This window comes from Camellia sinensis, chromosome 3 (assembly GCF_055761805.1).
Source record: "Camellia sinensis isolate YWXY chromosome 3, ASM5576180v1, whole genome shotgun sequence".
NCBI lineage: Eukaryota > Viridiplantae > Streptophyta > Magnoliopsida > Ericales > Theaceae > Camellia > Camellia sinensis.
In genome coordinates this window covers 41,574,134-41,597,477 of record NC_138963.1, presented here as the reverse complement: position 1 = coordinate 41,597,477, position 23,344 = coordinate 41,574,134, and the positions used below count along the sequence as shown (strand labels likewise).

Below are 23,344 nucleotides of genomic sequence, written 5' to 3'. Positions count from 1 at the left end.
TCGAGCCATAAGTTTTCGAGCTACGAAGCATTTTGCTAAAAAAATACTCGAAACTATGATCATAGATTTGAAAAATAAGACACTTACTACTTGAATATCACATACTATAGGTTAATTTATCTTTGTTATTATTCTTATAATATATATATATATATATATGTATATATATATTTTGAATTACATATGCATTGCTTGTGCGAACAACTAATAATATGTAAATACCTGAGTTGGTGTTGACATTTTTGTGTCATACCATATTTATTTCCAAAATAAGTGTAAATAATTATATAATTTCAACATATATAATATTTTAAATTTATGAGCAAATATTTAACCTAATGGAGTTCTGGCATGTATATTAGATATTTTTAAATTATAGAATTTTATAAATTTTATTTAAGATTCTTTATATTTCATAACATGATGTAAGGGTGGAAATTTGCGATGCGACACAATACGATAACACGACTCAAATCATATATGAAATTAGTGGGTTACATTTGACCATTTATTGACCCAAACACATATATGATTCAACCTGATAACACGAATATTAAATAGATTGTGTTAATGTCAAATTTGTATAATACGAAATCGACACGGATAACCCATATAATGAAAAATTAGTTACACATTTAATATTATTTCCACTTAAGAGTATCATGACATTTTTTAATATCTTACGTAATTAAATTTAATTTATTAAATTGTATGTAAAATATGATTTTAAGTTTAATATAAGTTTTTGCTTTTAATTGAAGTTAATGTTTTTTTTGTTGTTGTTAATTATTTGAATTAATCTAGTAAACAATATAATAATGAAATATAAATTTTATAAAGTAAGAAAATAAAATAAAATTGAAATGAAATATCTTTATAAATATTTTCATTTAATAGAGATTAGTTGAGTTAAATTTAATTTGTGAAGAAATTTTATTTTATTTTTTCATACATTTGATAGTTAATAGTGAAATTTATTGACATGATACATTAGAACAACACAAATAAGACACAGACCGAAAACGACATGACATAACATGATAACATGAAATAATAAATGAGTTGGGTTAGTGTTAAAATAATTCTGACACGAATCCGAGATGACACGACATGAATATGACCCAACACAACATGAAACCCACCTCTAATGTGGTATTTTTCTATCTAATTTTGAACAAAATTTAATTTTAAGAATAAATTGGGAAAAACTTAAAACATGATGGGTTAAAGTGAGAAAAATAAAATTTAAGAGGCAAAGTAAAAAAAATAACCATACATAAAAGGGCAAAATGTAGGCTGCGTTTGATTTAGTTTTAGAATTATGATTTGAGTTCGGAGTTGTGTTTTGAGTTTTTGAATCATGATTTGAGAAGATAAAATTTGTTTGGTTATGACTTTTGAAAATAGTTTTGGAATGATTTGTAATTATTATTATTATTATTTTTGATTGATTAATGTATAAAATGTAAGAGAATATAAGACGAGAGAGGAGAAATGAGAAAAAAAAATCATTAATTAATTGAATAATAATAATAAAATAAAAGGAGTAGGGAAAATTTTTAAATTATATTTTAAAAATATATTTGATTAACATATTTCATCCAAAAATGCTTCTGGCCTCTAAATCTTCATCACTAATATGAATGGCAATGGGCCGGGGCGAGGCCGGGGATCACCCTCCCTGTCCCTGATCCCCGAAGCTGCAAAACTCCCTGTCCCCGCCCCCGATCTCCGGCGGGGAACTCATCACTCCCCTCACCCCGTCCCCTAACAAGGATCGGGTTTCCCCGACCCTGGAAAATCCCTGTAACTCTCTCTCTCTCTTTTTCTGTTTTTAGCTTTCTCTCTCAATAATAAATCATTAATGTGGGGATATATTTTCTGAGTATCAACACGTGGCCAAGGTGACGCCGACGTGTCAGCCGAGGTGCCACGTGTCCTGGTCATTGCGCCAAGGTTATCTCGGCGTTGCCGAGGTTATCTCCGAAGATATCGGAATCCGAGATAAACGGATAAGAGATAAGGGACAAAAGTTCTAGAATAAAGAGGAGACTTAGCCAAGATGAGGATAAAGCTCTTAGGGAGTTTATCTTTATCTCTTGAAGGGTCCAAAGTAAGTACTGAATTGGAGTCCATAGAAGTCAGGCTTCTAGTGGGACTGGGAGGAAGTTAACTATAAAAGAGAGGCACCCCCGTGGGTCTAAGGTACGCAGTTTACGCTTTGAATAGTGAGTTTAGCACTTGATTATCTTTGAGAGATGACTTGATCGTCGGAGTGCCCCCGGGTGGAAGAACCACCGCCGGAGCCTTTTCTTCCTGTTACAGGTTAGCTGAAGTCATCTATTCTGCCAGTGCTCTCCAACTGAATACTGAGTCGGGCAGTGTGGTCAAAAAATCACCCACACAATTTGGCGTTGTAGACACCCCATTTTTGACCAACCTTAAGACTCAGACGTCACCGATTGAGCGCTTGGTGATGTCGCATATTGTGCTCGTTCAGAAGTTTCAGAGTCCCGGCTGCAAGCCTTGCCTCCGGACTTCCGGACTCTTTCGTGTCTTGCCTCGGTTTGTGAACTAGGCTCTGTTTTCTCTGTTTTCTCTTCCCGAAGGGAGGGAGAGGTCTCGTAGATCATCTCTCAGTGGCCGTAGGCTACGTTTCGTGGTCGTAGGCCATTTTTCCCGTTTGGAGCCCGGTTTTCAGTTTTTCGGAGTCATTGACCGTGTGCCTCGGTTCGGGACCGCTTAACCACCTCCGTTTGCTCCGGTTTTTGGCATACACCTTATCTCCTCCCTTTTGAGGGACACTGTGGTCCGAGAGACCAACTTCGTGGTCGAACGCCACTTCCGGTGCCTAACAGCCTGTTTTCGGGGCCCCGAACTGCGTGTTTCGGCCCCCGAACCTCCGTTTTGCATCCGTCATGGTTCATTTTTGGTGGAGACCTTATTTTCATTGTTAGAAAGGTTGTAGGAGAGTGGGAGGCCAGCAATTTTTTCGAAAAACTAGCTTTTTTTGGTCAAAAGTGATTCAGCATGAATCCGGGAAGGAGGAAAACATCTGCGTGGCTTCACCAAAACGGGCATAACTCTTTGCACAGGAGGAATTAAGATATGGGGCCACCATCGTTGGAAATCTTACTTTCGGGGCTTCATTTTTCACTCAAGAATCTCCTAGAGCCAAGTCCAGGTGGAGGAGATATGGTTGGTTGAAATCCATTTGGACCGAATCTGCGCGGCTTCACCAAAACAGGCATAACTTTTTGCACAGGAGGAATTTTGATGCAAGGTTTGCGGCATTGGAAAGCTTACTTCCGGGGCTTCATCCTAGGGGGTGACCGGCCACCTTCACCCTTTTGACCTGGTCGACCGGCCACCTAAACTGGTCGGCCAGCCACTTGCCTGGTCGGTTGACCACTTTGGCCCTTTTGAGCTGGCCGGCCATTCTTGCCCCTGTGAGTGTATTCCAGCTGTACCAGCTATTCTGCACTTGACCCACTGTCCGAGGGGCTCCCCTTTTGGGGGAAATTTGAATTGTTTTTTCCCTCTTTTTCTCCACCCCTCTCCCTCTATATAACCAGCCTCTCCCCTTCATTTCTGAGGGTTACAAAACTTGGTTAGGGCATTATGTTGGCATATTATAATCATCGAAAGTCACTTAGTATTTTATTAGCCGAAAGGCACTAGGGTCTGTAATCATTGTTATGCCCTCAGGGATCATCTTGTAATTGTCTTGTTTGTAAACCCTAATCTTCATTTATAAATAAGGGGTGATATCTCATCATACCCTAAGCTGATTATTCAAGCTTCATGGTATCAGAGCTGAACCTATAGGGTTTCGGCTCACCCTCGTTGGTAGACCTTTTCACCAACAACACTCTAGGGTTCGAAGCTTACCTGGGTGGATCATCACTCAGCCGTCTTCCTCAGCCGTCTTCCTCAGTCGATCTTCCTCAGTCGATCTCCTCAGCCGTCTTCCTCAGTCGATCTCCTCATCCCCTCAGCTCGTCTTCCTCAGCCGTCTTCCTCGTCGACCTCCTCTGTCGATCGTCACTCAGCCGACAGCTCCGTAGCTCGGCGACCTCCTCCAGCCATTTCGTCGCTCGTCTTCTCCGTCGTCCTCAGCCTCTGATCTCACTGTGGTATATAAATATATATATATACCTATATATCCTGATATATATATAAATAGAGCCGGATATATATATATTTATATATAAAGACATGTATAAATAAATCAACTTAGAATAAAAAATAAATAAATAAATAAATAAATATAAAAATAAATAAATAAATAAATAAAATAAAATGAAATAAAAAAAATTATATATATATGTATATATATTCAAAAAAAAAAAAAATCATTTCTTAATTTTTTATGTCTTTATAGTGGTCATTGTGCCTGTTATCTCACTACCACCTTCCGGGTTTGTGATTTCTACTAGTTTGTTGCGGGTTTGGTAGTATTGTATCCATGACAGATTCCACTAGTGTGTCCTCTTCGTCTCAAACACCAAAGAGTGAGAGTCTCACTCTACCTACTACCATGACTGAGAATCCCAACCCTAGTCTGAAAATCACCACCTCTCTATTTAATGGTCAGAACTACCTAGCATGGTCTCAAAGTTTGACTTTGTTTTTGAAAAGCAGAGGAAAGATGGGGTATGTTGATGGCAGGATACAGGCACCTAGTACCACTGACTCAGGTTATGACCAATGGGAGATTACCAACTCTTTGATTATGAGTTGGCTTATCCATTCGATGGTTCCAGAACTTGGTGAGGGCTACTTGTCTATGGAGACTGCCCAGGACATTTGGGAGGCTGTGGCTGTTACCTATTCCCGCAAAGGAAATTTTTCACAGGCATTTGAGTTGCGTCGCTCTATTGAGAGCACACTTCAGGGGGAGCAGACTGTTCTTCAGTACTTCACTTTCCTCACCAACGGCTGGAAACGCCTTGACCACCTGGAAGACTATAAGCCCGTTTGCCCTACTGATTCTGTCGGGTACAAGAATTTCATTGCTCGGGAACGGGTCTTTAAATTTTTGGCCGGCCTAAATATGGAGTATGATCCAGTTACGGGTCGAGTTCTGAGTATGGACACCCTTCCTTCACTACAGGAGGCATTTGCCTATGTACAAAATGAGGAGAGTCGTCGGTCAGCTATGATGTCCCGTCTCTACTGACCGTTCCGTATTACTGTCTACTCCTCGAGATGGCCTCAGCCTGCCTCCTCCGTCTGCTGCTAAGGAGTCTGTATTCTGTGATTATTGCAAGAAGCCGCGGCATACTCGTGAGACATGTTGGAAGCTTCATGAGACTCCATCTGGGGGTCGAGGTGATCGGTCAGGTTCTCGAGGAGGTCGGTCAGGCCACTCTCGAGGACGTGGTTCCTATTCCCGAGCTCATCAGTCTAGTGCCGTTGATACCCTTGATTCTAATTCTACTTCTGTTACCCAAGCTTCTGATACTGAGCTGGAGGATGCTTTGCGCCAATTGTTGGACCGCCGATCTTCTACTGCTCTCAGTACCGCTTCCTCGTCCTTTGCCCGCTCAGGTAACTTAGCATCTGTTCCTTGTGCTTTCCTGTGTCATACATCTTTGCCTTGGATTATTGATTCTGGTGCCTCAGATCATATGTCTGGCTCCTCTGATCTTTTCTCTGCCTATAAGCCCTCTTCAGGTCAGGACAAAGTTAGGATTGCCGATGGAACTGTTTCTTCCATTTCTGGAAAAGGTTTAGTCCAAGTCACTCCTACCATGCATCTATCTTCTGTTCTCCATGTTCCCAAGTTTTCTGTTAATCTGTTATCCTTAAGTCGTCTTACCCAGGATTTGAATTGTTGTGTGACGTTTTTTCCTGATCATTGTCTTTTTCAGGACCTTGTCACGGGGAGGACGATTGGCAGTGGTAGTGCAGAAAATGGTCTCTACTTCCTAGATCAACCGGACAAACTTGCTTATTCTTCCACCACGTCTTCTACTACCCCCGTTGATGTATGGTTGTGGCATCGGCGTCTTGGGCATCCCTCATTTCATTTACTTAAGCATTTATTTCCTTCTAGTTTCGCAAATCATCATGTGTCTGACTTTCTTTGTGAGTCTTGTCAACTTGGAAAACAACATAGAGCTTCTTTTGCTCCCAGTTTGAATAAAAGCTTAGTTCCTTTTTCATTAATACATTCTGATGTTTGGGGTCCCTCTCGTGTTCTGTCTGTGAAAGGTCATCGCTGGTTTGTTACATTTATTAATGATTTTTCTCGTGCTACTTGGGTGTATCTCATGAAAGATAAGAGTGAAGTTTTCTCTGTGTTTCGCACTTTTCATAAGATGATTTGTACTCAGTTTGGGGCCACTATCAAAATATTTCGTTCTGATAATGGCGGGGAATACATAGATTCTGGGTTAGGACTATATTTCTCTACTCATGGCATTATCCATCAGACCTCTTGCACCAATACCCCTCAACAAAATGGGGTGGCCGAACGCAAGAATCGGCATCTTCTTGACATGGCTCGGTGCATGTGTTTTTTTATGAACGTGCCTCAACCCTATTGGGGCGACGCTGTTCTCACCGCTGCCCATCTTATTAATCGTCTCCCTACCCAGGTCTTGGACAAACAGGCTCCGCTTCACGTCCTCCTCGGTTCTCAGTCCTTGTTTTCTATTCCTCCCAAAATATTTGGTTGTGTCTGTTTTGTCCATAATCACTCTCCCTCTCGTGGTAAGTTGGACCCTCGCTCCCTCAAGTGTGTTTTCCTTGGTTATTCTCCTACTCAAAAGGGGTATAAATGTTACCACCCTTCTTCTCGTAAGTGGTTTGTGTCCATGGATGTCACTCTCTTTGAGTCCCAGTCCTATTTCTTGTCCTCTCCGGTGTCACCGTCCTCATTTCCGGGGGAGCCTTGGTGTGAAGTGAGTCCTGTGTCTCCTATGGTAGAAGTGAGTCCTGTGCCTCCTATGGTAGAAGTGAGTCCTGTGCCTCCTATGGTAGAACCAGTTGTTCTTGCACCCCCCTCTTCTACTGGAACTATAGAACCCACTGTCACCAAGAATAAGGATGGGCATGTTTATGTCCGGGACATCGACAGAAAACAAGTTAACTGGATACAAGGGACCGTTTCTGCTACTCCACTGCCATCTCTTGCTTCTGATGAGAGTCTAGGTAACTTTGAATCTTGTGAGTCCATTGATCTTGATGTTCTTATTGCCAAAAGGAAGGGTGTGAGATCTTGTACTCAACATCCTATCTCACAGTTTGTATCATACTCTCATTTGTCATCCTCATATAGAGCGTTTGTGTCCAATATTTCCTCTGTTAGCATTCCTAACCATTTTCAGGATGCTCTTGCTATCTCTGAGTGGAAACTAGCCATGATTGAGGAAATGAAAGCACTTAGGAAGAATGGCACTTGGGAATTGACTGAGTTACCTACGGGCAAACGACTTGTGGGTTGTAAATGGGTATATACTGTGAAACACAAAGCAGATGGGTCTATTGAGCGTTACAAGGCAAGACTTGTGGCAAAAGGGTTTACTCAGACATATGGCATTGATTATCAGGAGACCTTCGCACCCGTGGCTAAAATGAATTCAGTCAGAGTACTTCTCTCTCTAGCAGCTAATCTAGATTGGCCGCTTTATCAGTTTGATGTCAAGAATGCTTTTCTCCATGGTGACCTCGAAGAAGAAGTATATATGGACATTCCTCCGGGTTTTGAGGATCATCAAACAGAAGGGAAAGTATGCAAACTTCGGAAGTCATTATATGGTCTCAAACAGTCTCTAAGGGCTTGGTTTGAAAGATTCACTCAGGCTATGTTTAAATATGGTTTCAGACAAAGTCAGGCAGATCACACATTGTTTGTGAAACATTCTTCATGCGGTAAGACTACAGCACTTATTGTTTATGTAGATGACATAGTTCTTACAGGCAATGATAGTGGGGAAATACCTCTGTTGAAGAAATACTTAGCCAAAGAGTTTGAAATCAAAGACTTGGGAAGCTTGAAGTATTTTTTGGGAATTGAAGTTGCTCGCTCTAAGGATGGGATATTTATCTCACAGAGAAAATATGTGCTTGACCTGTTGAAGGAAACTGGGATGCTTGGCTGCAAGGCATGTGCCACCCCACTGGAACCCAATCAAAAATTGGGAGATGATGAAGGAGGAGAAGTTGTGGATAGGGGGAGCTATCAACGATTAGCGGGTAAGCTCATTTACCTATCTCACTCCCGTCCTGATATTGCTGTTGCTGTCAGTGTAGTTAGTCAGTTTATGCATGCTCCTCATCAGATTCACTTTGAGGCTGTCATGAGAATCTTGAGGTATTTGAAGTCTGCTCCTGGTAAGGGTCTGTATTTTTCAAAGTATGATCATCTTCGTGTAGAAGCCTATACAGATGCTGACTGGGCCGGGTCAGTAACTGATAGGAGATCAACTTCAGGGTATTGCACATTTGTCGGCGGCAACCTAGTTACTTGGAGGAGTAAGAAACAAAATATGTTGCCAGGTCAAGTGCAGAAGCTGAGTTTAGAGCTATGGCACAAGGTGTGTGTGAACTTTTAGGGATCAAATTATTGTTGAGTGATCTAGGTATTGCTCAGACGGACTCCATGCGGTTATATTGTGATAATAAGGCCGCCATCAACATTGCTCACAATCCAGTTCAACATGACAGGACAAAACATGTTGAGATTGATCGCCACTTCATTAAGGAGAAACTCACTAGTGGTACCATTTGTACTCCTTTTGTTCAGTCTGGTGAACAACTTGCTGACATTCTCACCAAGGGAATTGGGAATAAACCGTTTCATGACATATTAGGCAAGCTGGGCATGAGAGATATCTTCGCACCAGCTTGAGGGGGAGTGTTGGCATATTATAATCACCGAAAGTCACTTAGTATTTTATTAGCCGAAAGGCACTAGGGTCTGTAATCATTGTTATGCCCTCAGGGATCATCTTGTAATTGTCTTGTTTGTAAACCCTAATCTTCATTTATAAATAAGGGGTGATATCTCATCATACCCTAAGCTGATTATTCAAGCTTCACATTATACATACAACTTCCATATCTCTCTTATCCAAGCTCCAAAACCCTAATTTCTTGGCCAGTTTTACCCTACAACCCATAGCACCACACCTCTACACTCCATTCTAGCACTTTGGAGGACATTTGAAGAGGTTGGAAGCTCACAAATTTGGTCCAAAAGTTGCTGGTTTGCTGCTCTTCAAGGGTGAGTACTCTCTTCCCATTTTCTAGTCTTTTCTTGCTTCATCTATAAGCCATATTTGCTTACATTTTTGGGCTCCGACCCAAACTAGAAATAGTCATATTTTGAGCTCATCTTCATGTTTGATCAAGGGTTTTTCTCTGTTTGAAGTCTCCTACTGTCCCTTGTCTCTAATATCTCTTTTAGGGCCATTTTTGCATGATAGATTAGCCCTATTTGTGTTCATTTTTGAGAGTTGTCATAAACTGAAAAATATCTTGTTTTAATCTCATCTTCAAGTTTGTTTGAGGTCCCATTTTTGTTTGAGATCATATGCCTCCTTGTATGCTTGATTGTCTCTTATTTTGAGCCCTACACCTAAGCTCTTGTTGCATGCTTTGTTTGGCCATCTAGTCACTGAAATGCAGTGGATTTTCAGTGGCTAACACACTGTTTTGAGCCTCCAAATTAGAGGGGGGTGACCCCCTCTCACCTTGTTTTGTTTGATGGTCATTTTGGCCTTCCAAAGAGGCCCTATCTTGCATGCTTTGTGGATTGATTTCAGGGCCAATTTGGTGAGTTTTAGGGCTACCATATTTGATTTTCAGAGTTTTTTGTGCCATGCTAAGTGTCCTTGATGCATGTGCTTAATAACCCCTTGTATGCCCTTCCAAAGGAGCCCCTCATTTGTGCATGTGTTGGCTGCATTTCCATGCTTATTTAGGCATATTTTGGCATGTTTTGTTCATTGCTTTTTTCTGATTTGGTGAGATTCCATATGCTTCATACACTTGCCATGTAAACCATGTTTGCTAGTCGAACTTGTATGCTATGTTAGGCCATCTTGCTAACATCTTTTGGCCATGCTTTGAACTGGAAATATGCATGTTTTGGGACTGCCTTGGCTCTGTCTTCATGCTTCATACTCAAAAAATGCATGCTTTGTATAGCTATAAGTCATTCCATGTGCCTAGTTTCGAGTTTCGGGGTTCATCTCATGCATCGGGTGCCATTTTTCCATGTTTCGGGGCCATTTTGTATCATATTTCAGCGCTGAAATTTGCATGTTTGCATACCATGTTTCATGCCTTGCCATGCCTTGTTAGAGTTGCATACTATGCCTTAGGTTCAGTCCTCGGTTTGCATGCATGTGTGCACGCATTTCGATAGTCTCATTTTCATCTCATGGCTACTGATGTGAGTGTGGCTGAGGTCCACTCATATTGGTGTAAGTCCATTGTGCATTGTGTATGCCATTTCATTTCACAGCATTGAGTATGCTAGGTTGTATGTTATAGCATTGTGTATGCCACGTTACATCGAGCATTGTGTATGTCATTTCATAGCATTGTGTATGCTAGGTCGCATGTTAGGATTGCATTCATGCATGTCATGCATATTGCATAGTGTTTGGGATAGGAGTTAGCCCAAGCACGGGAAACGAGGGACATTTCGTACTCCGAGTGACGGAAGGTGTCTCAATTCCCTGTCGCCGACATTCCGGATTATCCATGATGGAGTCTAGGTCTTGTTGTGTCCATATGTGCATTCATTTCATATTGAGTCGTGCAAATCGACTCCTTGGCCATCATGCATTGAGATGCGTGATTGGTGGCACGAGGATCGAGGACTACACTCCCTGAAGAGTAGTCATGCATACATGTGTGAAAATACTTTGCCATGCCCCTTTGTTGCTCTCTGTTGCAGCAAATCAGAAATCGGTAGCCTTCCGGAGCTTGGCATGCATCCCGAGAACAATTGCAAATAGAGACAAACCGGGGCATCGTAGAGAATTTTTCGACAAAGGCAATCCGAGCATGCATCATTCATTATTCGGAATACAGCTGAGGCGGTCCACAGATTTGCGTGCCAATTTATTGCTTTCCTAGATTAATTTGTTAATTAATTAGGGTTTTGTAATTATTTGGACTGTAATTATTCATTCGGGACTGTACATTATTTATTCGGACCCTCCGAGTGAGGGCACAATTGTAATAAGTGTGCGTGCGTGTGATGTATGTCTTCCAACCCCACGTCTTTCTCCCTTTTATTTACCCGCTTATGATGGTTAGATTAGGGCATGTTTCAATTAGCATACAGTATGACAGCATGTTTGCATTCATTCATCTGTATTGCATGCACCGGGCTCGGCGCATCATACTAACTGCATTGTATTTTCAATTCCAAGTTGAATACATGTTAGTTGTAGCATTCCATATGCCATGTTTAGAATAGCCGAGCCTGTTATAGTTACATTTTTGCATGTGTTGCATTAGGCATTTCTGTATTGTTAGGATCATGCATGGATTTCTAATTAGCTTCTGTTTTGGCTTGGAGTACTCGGTAAGTTTTATGTTTTAGCATCCTTGCATGTGTGTGAGTGACTGTCATGATAGCATGCTTACCATGAGGCTATATGCTTATGTGATATAACTGCTTGAATGCCTGTGGGTGAAGATTGGGTTATTTGAGCTGGAGCAATTCGTTAAAATGTGTGTTTTAAGCCCACTAGATAGTGGCAAAATCATGTTTCCTTAAGCCCACTTGAGGGTGGCAAATTCACGTCTTAGCCTACTTGCTGGTAGCACCATCAAACCATTTTCAAATAAACAAACATGAAATGTTTTGCTCTAATTCAGGCGACCCACTCTATACTTGTATGCTGTGCGCATCACATAGTAAATCTAGGCTAATAACCGGAATAAGAATGCATAATGTTTTCAAAAATAGATATCATGGTTAGTAGAGGTCGATCTTTGATCGGGCGAGCGGGGGTGCTCACGAACCAATCGTACCCAAGTTCCCGAGCTGAGGCAACTTTGGTGATGACGGACACGTGGTCTTAGGCAACGAGTCAGGGTTTTCTAAATTCCCCCAAAATAAAATATTTAGGTGGCGACTCTATATCTGGCAAAGCAGTCCATGTTTAGCACTTTTTTACAAAAAATCTGTTTTCTCAAAAACGATTTGCCGGATTTGGACTCTTTGGTTCAGATTAAGAACCATGACAATTTGAGAGTCCGAGCTGTAGTGAGCCCAAAACGAACGGAACGGGACTCATCCTCCTGGGGCGTTCGGGAACGTCTACAGGCGCCGTCTATGGAAAGAATGAAGAATAGATGGCCAGTAACAGACAGAAGGAAAGACCACAAGGAGTAAACACATTCAGGTGTATGAATCACAAAAATTAGAAATTTCAACAGATGCAGTAAAGACCACAAGTAATGAAGAATGTTAACAGAATTAAAAAGAAAGAAACAGTAGCTTACCAGAAGAAGGAAAGTCGGAAAGGATTTGCCGATGTCCTACGACGGTTGCAGGAGCAGAAGACCGGTCGAAATCTCCCCGGAAAGGGTGAACGGAGAAGGTTGCAGAGTTTGGAGCTTCAGCAATGGCGGATTCGAAAGAAAGAGTTAGAGAGAGTAAAAGCAAGAGAAATCGAAGGCAATAGTGAAGAAGTGAAGAAAGAGGAAAGAGTTTTGTCGAAAACCTAAAACGGCGGCAAAAGTAATCAATGCGCCTGGAGCAGCGCATATGTCAGGCGACGTGCGCAGAAAAAACGTGGTTTATAGGCGCGTCATAAACACGGACCAATAAGGTGAAGACGCGTGAGAGAAACGGTTGAGTAAATGATGCGTGACAGCTCACACATATGAAGAAGTTCACTGGAATTCTTGTTCTCCGAAGTGAACATGTCGGCCTGAAGTGAATGATCTCGGTTGAGGAGTTTTTGAGCCAATATACAGAAAGAAATATCGATATAGGTACCATCACCTCAGGATACCGAGGTAATAGAACCTAGGGGGCAGTTGTGGGGATATATTTTCTGAGTACCAACACGTGGACAAGGTGACGCCGATGTGTCAGCCGAGGTGCCACGTGTCCTGGTCATTGCGCCAAGGTTATCTCTGAAGATATCGGAATCCGAGATAAACGGATAAGAGATAAGGGACAAGAGTCCTAGAATAAAGAGGAGACTTAGCCAAGATAAGGATAAAGCTCTTAGGGAGTTTATCTTTATCTCTTGAAGAATCCAAAGTAAGTATTGAATTGGAGTCCATAGAAGTCAGGCTTCTAGTGGGACTGGGAGGAAGTTAACTATAAAAGAGAGGCACCCCCGTGGGTCTAAGGTACGCAGTTTATGCTTTGAATAGTGAGTTTAGCACTTGATTATCTTTGAGAGATATACTGACTTGATCGTCGGAGTGCCCCCGGGTGGAAGAACTACCGCCGGAGCCTTTTCTTTCTATTACAGGTTTGCTGAAGTCATCTATTCTGCTAGTGCTCTCCAGCTGAATACTGAGTCGGGCAGTGTGGTCAGAAAATCACCCACACAATTAACAACAACATCATTTTCATCAACAACAACATTATCAACAACAACATCATTTTCATTAACATCACCAAAAAAAAAAAAAAAAAAAAAAACAGAGTCGAAAGAAACAGAGTGGGATAGAGACACACACACACACACATATACACACATAAATGAGTACTGAGATATGAGAAAAAGGGAATTGGCAATGGTGGTGGCGGTGGCGGTGGCGGTGGCGATGGCGGGATCTGCTTAGATCTGTTGTGGCGGAGGGAGGAGGAGGCGGTGAGAGGCGACGAAGGAGGAGGTGGTGAGAGGTGATCCAACTACGGAGGAGGAGACGACGAAGCCATCGCCGACTGCGGAGAAGGAGACAACGACGCCGTTGCCGACTACGCTATCGGAGGAGGAGGAGAAGGAGAGAAAAGAGAGAGTGAGAGAAGAGAGAGTGAGAGAGAGACAGATCAGAGGGGAGAGTGAGAGAGACATATCAGAGGAGAGAGTGAGAGGAGAGAGAGAGAGAAAGAGTGAGAGATAGATCTGAGGGAAATTAATAAAGGGTATTATGGTAATTTTATTTCGGGGAGAAACGGGGCCGAGGATGGGGCCGGGACTTTGAAAGTTATCCCCGTCTTTGGCTCAAAATTGATTGGAGATTCAATTTTAAATACCATCTCCGGCCCATCAAGAATATTTTTCGAGAAAAAATCACTCTTATCAAGAATAGGGGTCGGGTCTCCGTCGGGTCAGGTTTAAATTACCATCTGCACTAACGACGTGCTGCCTATGTGGAAAATGATGCAAAGTCATCCATTTCTCTCTCTTTTTTATTCATTTCAAATTTCAAATTCATGTTCACAATTGAAGTCTCGCTTTCTATTCTTCCTTCTCTTCTCTGTTGTGACTCTCCTTGGCGACCTCCCCGACGAGCGCAGCTCTCCAACACCGGCGACCCGACGAGCACAGCTCTCCAACCCTGGCGACAATCGAGGTTGAACGCAGCTTCTACAACCCCAGCGACCGGACGAGCGGAGCTACTGACGACAACGAGAGTCACTCACGACGACCAACGACGATCGAGTCTGTCTCCGTCTTCCCACCGGACTCGCTTCTCTCGATCTCCATGTCAGTTCTCTCTCTCTCTATCTATATATATATATATATATGCCCTGATTTGTTGAGATTTTTGTGACTTTGATTTGTTGAGATTTGTGTGACTTTGACTTTGATTTCATCTGTTTAGGAGGATTTTGATTTTGATTTTGATTTTGATTTTGATTTGCCCCAACTTTAAATTACATTGGATTTGCGTAAAAAATCGAAAACATATATTTGGTGGAAATATATAAAAATGCTTAATCATCCTTCAAAGCCACTGCTAAATCTTTCCTTCTTTCTTCATGTTTTTGGTGGACACTGAGTTATTTTGTGGACACTGAGTTACACTAATGAAGTTTGCATCCTATGTCCTGTGTTCACTGAGTTACACTAATTAATTATAGAAATAAATTTTGTGTGGTCTATAGAAATAAATTTTCTGTGCAACTTATTGAGAGAACAATGACCCTAAGTTCTGTCAAATCCATCAACTTTAATTGAAAAAAAAATAAATTCACAACACATTTCAATTGAAGTCACTTTGTTTGGAGGAAATAGAACAGTCTAAAGTTTGTGTCTAATGGGTTACCTCATTTTTTGGATTGATGGGTTAGAGTCATTATGTGTTGTATTGAAATCTTTGGGCACTTGAGTTTATTGCAGAGACTGTAGTTGTCAACATTCTATGAAGGAGAAACTAAATATACTTTTCAATTTGTTGATATGCACATAATAAGCATGTTTCATACAAGCTCTTTTGTTTTTTTACATTAATTTTCTAATTTTGAAGGAGAATTAACAATTTGGTATAAGTTTAAAAAAAAAAATTCAGATCAATGATGAAGTTTACAAACTTCAATAATTAAAATTTTGCATTTTTTCATGAATCTGTAACTATTTTAAAAGGTTACCATTGATTTGTAATTTGTCCATTGATGTGGAATATGTACCTGCATTGATGTGGAATATGATTCTCTAGCCTTTGTAATCCATCCTTTACAAAGTTTCACCCTCATTTTCCCCACATGAAACAAGTGAACAGAATTTGATGAATTTTTGTCCATTCATCTGGGAAATAACTACTTGTAGAACAATGAATATTAGAATGATAACATCTGAATGATACTAGAAATTGAATCAGATGTCCCATTGCAAATAACCAATCTTGGCAGCCAAGTTTTATATTCTGATCATATGTAACTAGTACTTCATGATCATGCTTTATCTGATCATCAGAGAGTGAAAAACAACAAATTCTTCGATGGATTTAAGTTCAACATTGTTGTCAGGTGATGCCCCAAATCCATAATCTTTCGATATACATGCAAATCCCTTAAATTCTCAGTCCTCTTTGTTATATATATATATATATATTTTTTTTTTTTCACATTCCCATTAGATATAGCTGTTGTCTTTCTTATTTATTCATTTATTCGTCTTCTCTAATTTATTATTATTTTTATTTTTTTAACTGCTTGCTTTTTTGCTTCGTTTTCATTTTTGTTTTCCCTTGAAATTCTGGATACATTTTTACCAATAAGAGATTTTGTGTTTTAAAAAAGGGAAAATGGAAGATAAAGTACACATACCCAAGAAAAAAGAAAAGGAAAAGAAGATATATCACAAAATAATTATAACAGAAGATCCTAATCTGGTGGGCTTGAAAGATGCAAGCTTGTCATGAACAATTGCATTTTTTGGATATTTAGGAAGTGGGTATCTGGACAGTTAATTGTAGATGAAATTGTGGCAAAGAACTCTTTGAAGTTTGATTTTTGACAGAATTTTTGGTTACAGCATTGATACGGTCAACCATATTCATGGACGAATTAACCAAACGCGTTATGAATTAATCCAAACTTTAGATACATCTTTTACTCATTTCCTCTCCCCCAAACAATCCACTATTGACTCATCAATCTGACTCGTTTAACTCAGTAGAAGTTGGGAGTTCACATTGAGTAAAACAGGTTCTGGATTTCTGGTTATGGAATCAATCAATCAATCAAGGAACGAGGAAGAAGAAGAAGAAGTGTTTGGATTGGAGTTTTGTTTGACCCATCCTGGGTTTCTCTTTCTATATCTACACATATTTATATATATATATATGCTTTGTGCTATAAATTTTTGTGTTTTAATCTTAATGTTGTCTCAGATTCTCTGTTTCATTGTTCTGCAATCACTGTCTGTGTTTGAGCTAGATAAAATTTTTAGGGTTTTTATTAAAATTTGTAGATTGAATGAGAATTAGCTGTTAAGGATAAAGAAGCTATGGATTTGGGAATGATGAAGTAGAAAATTGCACTGGTGGGTTAATTTTGTTTATTACTAATGTAGCTAGTTATCTATTTTTAAGAACCTTTTTTTGTCTTTGATATAACAGAGCAAATTTATGAACATAGTAGCGAAGCCAATGGAAACTTTTGGTGGACTAATTTGAAGAAAAGGAAATGCAAACCCTTCATTAATTTTTTCTGTTTAATTTGATTCTAAATTTGAGTAAAAAACTTGATTTGATACGAACTACTCCAAGCTTTTCTTCAAAATCAAAATCTTTTTAAAAATTCCCCTCTTACCTCAATTTCCCCTTTTCATTAGATTTGATGGGGGAAAATCATCTCCAATGCTTTGTCTTTTTAAATTTTCATCAAATTTAAGTTTAATGAATTCTCAAAAAAAAAAAATGACTTCCTTGATTTGATGAACATTTGATGAAAGGATTGGAGATGATTTTTGAGCACTTTTTTTATCAAATTCTGAATGGTTCTTTTTAGGAGATCGAAATGGTAGGAAAAGGTGCAAGTTTTATGATATAACCTTTTAATAGAAAAAATGATTTTATCCTGTGGCAAGAAAGGGTGAAAAACATTCTAACACGGGAGGGTTTGGTGAAAGCTCTCAACAAGAAGTCCAACAAACCGGCAGACATAAGGGATGACAAGTGGGAAGAGTTGAGAGAATTGGCAAATAGCACGATCCAGTTATATTTCGGGAATAACACACTCTGAGAAGTCATCAATGAAGAATATCCGACAAAGCTTTGGGCAAAGTTGGAAATGAGATAGAAGTCAAAGTCCTTGACAAATCAGTTGTCTTTGAAGAAGCAGTTGTATGCACTTCAAATGATAGAAGGACCAAACCTTACAAAACATCTGAACAAGTTTAACAGGCTCACATTGGAGTTGGATTCCATCGGGGTGAAGATCGAGAAGGAAGATCAGGCTATTATCTTGCTGGTCTCCTTACCTTCATCATATGAGCATCTCAAGACTACTCTAATATACGGAAAGGATACTCTTAGACTAGATGAGGTGGTTGCTACGCTTATTTCTTATGCAACGATGAAGAAAAAGGAAAGCGGCAAGCACCTAGAGGGAACTGCCATGGTTGCCTTAGAAAATGATCAGGGCAGAGGTAGGTCCAATGATAGATGGAGTAGGTCCAAACCAAGAGGGGATTCACAATCAAGGCTAGTCTATAGGAGAAAGTGCTACTATTGTGATTAGGAGGGTCACCTCATTAAAGATTGTGTAATCCTCAAAGAGGATAAGGCAAGTAAGGAAAATGCGAGCTCATCAAATGTCGCAACTGTAGTGAATGCTAAGGATGAGTATGCATTCACAGTTTTGTCGAGTATGACGAAACCTGATTGGATTTTAGATTCCGGTAGGATGTACCGTATATGCATGGAGAAGAGATATTTTTTCACCTACTAAGTGATGGACGGAGGTATTGTTCGGATGGCTAACAACACTGTGAGTAAGATTGTTGGTGTGAGAACAGTACGGCTCCAAATGGAAGATGGAAAAATTTTTCACTTTGGATGGGGTCCAACGCGTGGCGAGATTGAGGAAGAAACTAATTTCCCTAAGTATGCTAGATTTGAAGGGTTACAGCTTTTCATCTAGCAATGCAAATCTCAAAGTTATCCATGGGGATATGGTGATGTTGCATGGATGACTAAAGGGGAATTTGTACAGACTTGTAGAGAAAGTCGTGACAAAAGGAGCTACAGTCACTCACCGGGCAAGGAGTACAAGATATGCGCAGAAAAGACATAGGGATCATACATGGCAACTAAAGTGTATAGGAACTCATGGAGGCAATCCGAAGGTGCATAGAATGGAGCCATTGAGGCCAATCTTGAAGAAAGCTCAGAGCAAAAAGACCAAGACGGCAGAGCACGTCCCAATAAAGAAAAGAGTTTCTTTTGCTCCTGTATTAGAGACATATTGCGATCTCTCCAAGAGTGTATGGAAGGGAGAGATGCAATCACAACGGGTTGCAAAATAAGCTTTGCATGGCACCCTAGTGATGGGGTGTAGGGCACTCCAAGCAAGGGTTGCAGACATCCAATTAGGGGGTGCTAGTGTGGATCACCTCACATAGGTTAAGGGGGGTGATTTGTAGAATATCACCCCATGTGAGGGGTGATCTTTCTCTCCACTGAAAGCATTTGAAAACAGCCAACAGGAGGAGCTCGTCTCAAGGTACCGAAAGAGGAAACAACTGGCCATCTGCAAGGCCAACCAATCTCTCCATTTTCTTCCTTGGTGTATAAGTATAGGGAGATGTGAGAGTGTGAGGAAGAAGGGAAGAACACAAGTAATATACAAGTGAGTGTGTATCTCTATGAAGGTGAGGGAAAAACCAGTGAGTGTAAGGCAGTAGCGAGTGTGTGAATTGAGTGAGAGAGTCTCCTCCTCTGTTGTAAGCTTTATTTGTTTTAGTGGAAATCTCTGGTTTTCTCTGTGGACGTAGGCATTGAGGCCGAACCACGTAATCTTGTGTTCATTATTGTGTGTTTGATTTCTGGTAGTTTAGGTGGGTTGGCCTTAAAACCTAACAATTGGTATTGTTGTGATTCTATCTTTTCATCATTTACGGCATGATTTATTATTATTTTATCTATTTTTTATTTTATTTTTAATGAGCAAATAAGTATTGTTGTTGATTTATGTTTTCCTATTATGCTTAAAAGATGTGCATTTACTTTGTACCCTTCTCTTTGCAGATTATGCTGAGGTGATTCAAGCATCATAATGAAGTTGAAGGTAGTCTTGAGGAAAGCCTTTGATTATGTTCGTTATGATCTGAAAGAAATTGCCTTCCCTTCATCTTTGCCTGATCCACCACATGTCAAAAAGCTTCGAAAATTAACTTGGAAAGAGCGATCTCTTGTATGTTCTGTATCATTCTTATCTTTTTAATTTATGGTGATACATGCTTTGGTTAAAATCTTATAATGGTATTGACTCTACGTCTTGTTTTGATTTCAATTTTGAGATAGCTTTGTTGTGTCTTCTTCTGCATTTTAGCATGAAAACCTATAATTGGTGCTATTTGTGGATTTGGATATGCATGAAGTAATAACAATTGTGGAAATAGAATGGTAGAATGGACTGCTGGGTGTAAGAATTGATCCATCAAACAATTTGTCTTCCCTATTCAAATATTTGGGACAATTTAGTTTCTATTTAATGTTGAATTGATTAATTGCTATAAGATTCATGTATATTTGTACTTATCTTTTTAGTTTGAGTACACGCTGTTTAAATTATTCGTTTTTAATAATTTTTTCAAAGATGTAATTTTTCTCACATATGAACTTGAATTAACATGGCGTGCATTTACTGACAAGTAATAGACCTTCCATAATAATCCGTCAGGTGCTGAAGGAAGCATCCAGACTCTATGCTGCGAGTTGGGTAAGAGATATTGGTCCGGATCTTCATCCAAATGATTATAAGAAAGACTATGATAGTGAAGAGAAGCACAATGGAGTAAATGGTGCAACAAAAGAGAAAGAACCCTCTACATTGGAGGATCTTGGTGAGAAACCACTACCTCATCTTCTTGAGTCAATAATGTGAAATTTTGGTTCATTACCTTTGACAAAATTGCTGGAAAATGGCTTAAATAATGTCTCTGCCTAGAAAGAACCCTCTACATTGGAGGATCTTGTTCATAAACAGCTACCAAATCTTCTCGAGTCCATAATGTGAAATTTTGGTTCATAATTGTTGATAAAATTGTTGGAAAATGGCTCAAATAATGTATCTCATGTCAAGTTCAATGATTGCCCTAGTTGCTTCATATAATTTTTTGCATGCTATGATGGAGACTATTGATGCCTGAGGAATTTAATTTCTTATTTGGATTGATAAACTATAACTCGTGTGGTCTGTACATTGAGTTGGACAGAATATCCATTGACTGTTACATTTTTACTTGTCAATTAATATTTCCAAGTCTGAGCTAGGCATGTAATTCCTTTTTATCTGTCTTTTCAAAAGTGCTTCAATTAGAATGAAGTTGATATCATACCATGAAAGATGTAAATGGACAAATTAAAGCATGTGAAGTAGCAATATAAGATTTGAGTCAGGATGTGCAAAAGTATGAACTACGTTTGATGTACTTACTAGTGGACGGCAGCAGTAATAGCACTCTTATGCTATTGGCGATTCTCATGGCATGCATGTGTGATGTGCTTCGTCATATTAATAACCCAAAAATGAGCATAACTTCTTTCGTAGAGACACTATTTTCTGTAGGTGCATCGAAAAATTAATTTTCAACACTTTGACATTTTAACCATGTTCCCAGGTCTCAATAGGTTAAAGACTTTTTGGGGCTATGAATGAATAGTACCCACCTTAATAGTGGCTTGGTTACTTTTTGGAGATTAGGAAAGTATGACTATCAAAAAAAAAAAAAAAAAAAAATGAAGATAGGACGTAAGAAGGAAACACAAATAAGGGACTAAACAAGGGTTGAGCAAGGTAACACAAACAAAACATAAATACTCGTAACTCAAAGTCTCTTCAATAGAAACATTTTATAGATATTTATAGGCCTCTAGAATTCTATTAGGCAAGCACTTAATTAAGAATAGGAAACTTTGACGCTTACGCTGCTATGACTATGCTAAACCTAAAACAAACCAACAATGACATGATAATATTGCTCGACCTAATTACCATGAACCTATACCACAGCACATGCCTAGCACAAGTAGAAATATCAACTAAAAAGCTAGTGAGGTGTAAATCAATTTGTCACAGGACGCAAGTTATAAGAAAGATAAGACTTAAGACTTAATTTTACACTAAACTTGATTGCATGAGGTCCTATGTATGCTTCATCTAAAATTCCCAATTTGTCCTTGTTTTTCTTTGAGTAAGCCGATTTCATGATTCAATGATAGATTTAAGTCATTCTATCTTTCTTTACAATTAGTTTCTAATTTTTTCCTGCTGAATGTTGTTTGCTTTACTCGGAATGCCGATGATTAAAAGATGCAGAATGGGAACATCCTAGGTTACTCACTTAGCATGTGGTATCTATGGGTAGGGTCATATTGATCCCCTGGTTGGAATTGATAACGTAGTTCTAATTTCTAAATCTGGAAATGATACACTCAAAAATAGATAATATATAAAAGTATTATTAGTCAACATTATCAGAAATAGTCTGTTCATTTCTTGAAAAATGTTGTATTTGAATGAGGAATATAAAAACATTAAGCTAACTGTTTCTTATAAAACAATGTTAAGCTCTTGATAGTCCTGTTATGGTTCAGAAGCACAGGCACTTCTAAGAAGGTGATGTATCCGTGTTGTGTCTGTATTGGATACCAACACTCTTTGGACACTTCCCCGACACGTGTCCGACATTCTTCAAAACGTGTCATATTTTTTTATTTTTTTTAAAAACGTGGACACTCTCTGGACACTTGGAGGACATACATGTCTATCGCTTAAACATACGACTAGACACAAGTGATACTAATTATAAGTTTGAACCAAATAACTTAAGATACAATAATAAAACAAAAATCATATAAATTTATAGAAATTAGTGTCATATTGCATTTTTTATTATCTTTGAATGGTATTTTCATATATATAACATATAATAAATATATAAAATTATATATTTCATGCGTATCCCACATGTGTCATGCCTTGCATTTTTTGAAAATTGGCGTGTTGGTGTGTCCGTTTCATGTCACGTGTCTATGCCATGCTTCTTAACCCTTCAGTTATATTCATCTCCTCCAAGACTTTTTTATTCCATTATTTGACATAGTTAAATCGTTTTACGGAAGAAATAGAGGAAAAAAAATCTTAGATTATTTTGATCACGAAGAGCATCTTTCCACTTTGATAATCATTCTACCATTATTAAGCTTATGCATTTAACTTTTCTAGCTAGCATATTGGAAAGAATTGTTTCCTTCTTGAATTTTATATTGTTTTTAATCTTTGAACTTGTTTTCTATTTATGTTCAATTCCCATATTTAAATTTCCTTTACTTGGAATAAATTTATTAGTGGTGGCTGCCGGAGGGGGGATGGAGACGCTCAGGCCTGCATTACAGCGTGTGTACATGACAAGAGCTTCAGCATATAGAGATGCACTTAAGAGCTTCATAGAAGGGTATCAAGAAGGCATACAACAAGTTATGGTGAAGAAAGAAGATTCTACAGCTCAACAGGAAGAGGATACCCCAAAAAAGTAAACTTGACCAGACACTAGTTGTACAGCTTTGTTGTAGTGCTTTCGGTAAGAGATTACTTATATGATTCATTACTTCTGGTAGTTTTTTTTTTTTTTTTTTTTTTTTGCGGAGATCCTGAATGCTATTGATTTATGGGATATCTTTTGTAAATTTCATTTTTATTTTTAACAAGTACATTTTCATGTCCAGCACT

General features: G+C 39.1%; 2 protein-coding genes and 1 pseudogene across 4 annotated transcripts in view; 2 read left to right on the top strand and 1 right to left on the bottom strand.

Annotated features, from left to right (window-relative positions):
* LOC145822493 (uncharacterized) overlaps positions 1-23,344 on the bottom strand; it is a 180,647-nt gene that overhangs the window by 99,735 nt on the left and 57,568 nt on the right. The gene's annotated exons all lie outside the window — the stretch shown is intronic.
* Positions 14,361-23,339, top strand: LOC145822494 (uncharacterized). 2 transcript variants are annotated; one of them, XM_082919614.1, is made up of 4 exons: positions 14,361-14,651; positions 19,639-19,678; positions 20,294-20,456; positions 22,964-23,339. In XM_082919614.1, exons 2-4 carry the CDS (start codon positions 19,667-19,669, stop codon positions 23,149-23,151), a joined length of 363 nt encoding a protein of 120 aa, XP_082775740.1. In that variant the 5' UTR covers positions 14,361-14,651; positions 19,639-19,666; the 3' UTR covers positions 23,152-23,339. The 2 variants fall into 2 exon arrangements, with proteins under 2 accessions (XP_082775740.1, XP_082775739.1); XM_082919613.1 differs by having other exon boundaries at positions 14,384-14,651; positions 19,639-19,804.
* LOC114297609 (uncharacterized) overlaps positions 23,172-23,344 on the top strand; it is a 26,100-nt pseudogene continuing 25,927 nt past the window's right edge. Inside the window, exon 1 of the transcript XR_014363343.1 lies at positions 23,172-23,195. The product of XR_014363343.1 is annotated as an uncharacterized LOC114297609 (transcript). The remainder of the gene's footprint in view (positions 23,196-23,344) is intronic.

What these genes read in the sequence shown, in the direction of transcription:
- LOC145822494 (XM_082919613.1), top strand. Translation starts at nt 19,667, where the DNA reads ATGAAGTTGAAGGTAGTCTTGAGGAAAGCCTTTGATTATGTTCGTTAT. An exon ending in CTTGGAAAGAGCGATCTCTT is followed by an intron (nt 19,805 to 20,293) that starts GTATGTTCTGTA and finishes ATAATCCGTCAG; the next exon opens with GTGCTGAAGGAAGCATCCAG. An exon ending in CTCTACATTGGAGGATCTTG is followed by an intron (nt 20,457 to 22,963) that starts GTGAGAAACCAC and finishes TAAATTTATTAG; the next exon opens with TGGTGGCTGCCGGAGGGGGG.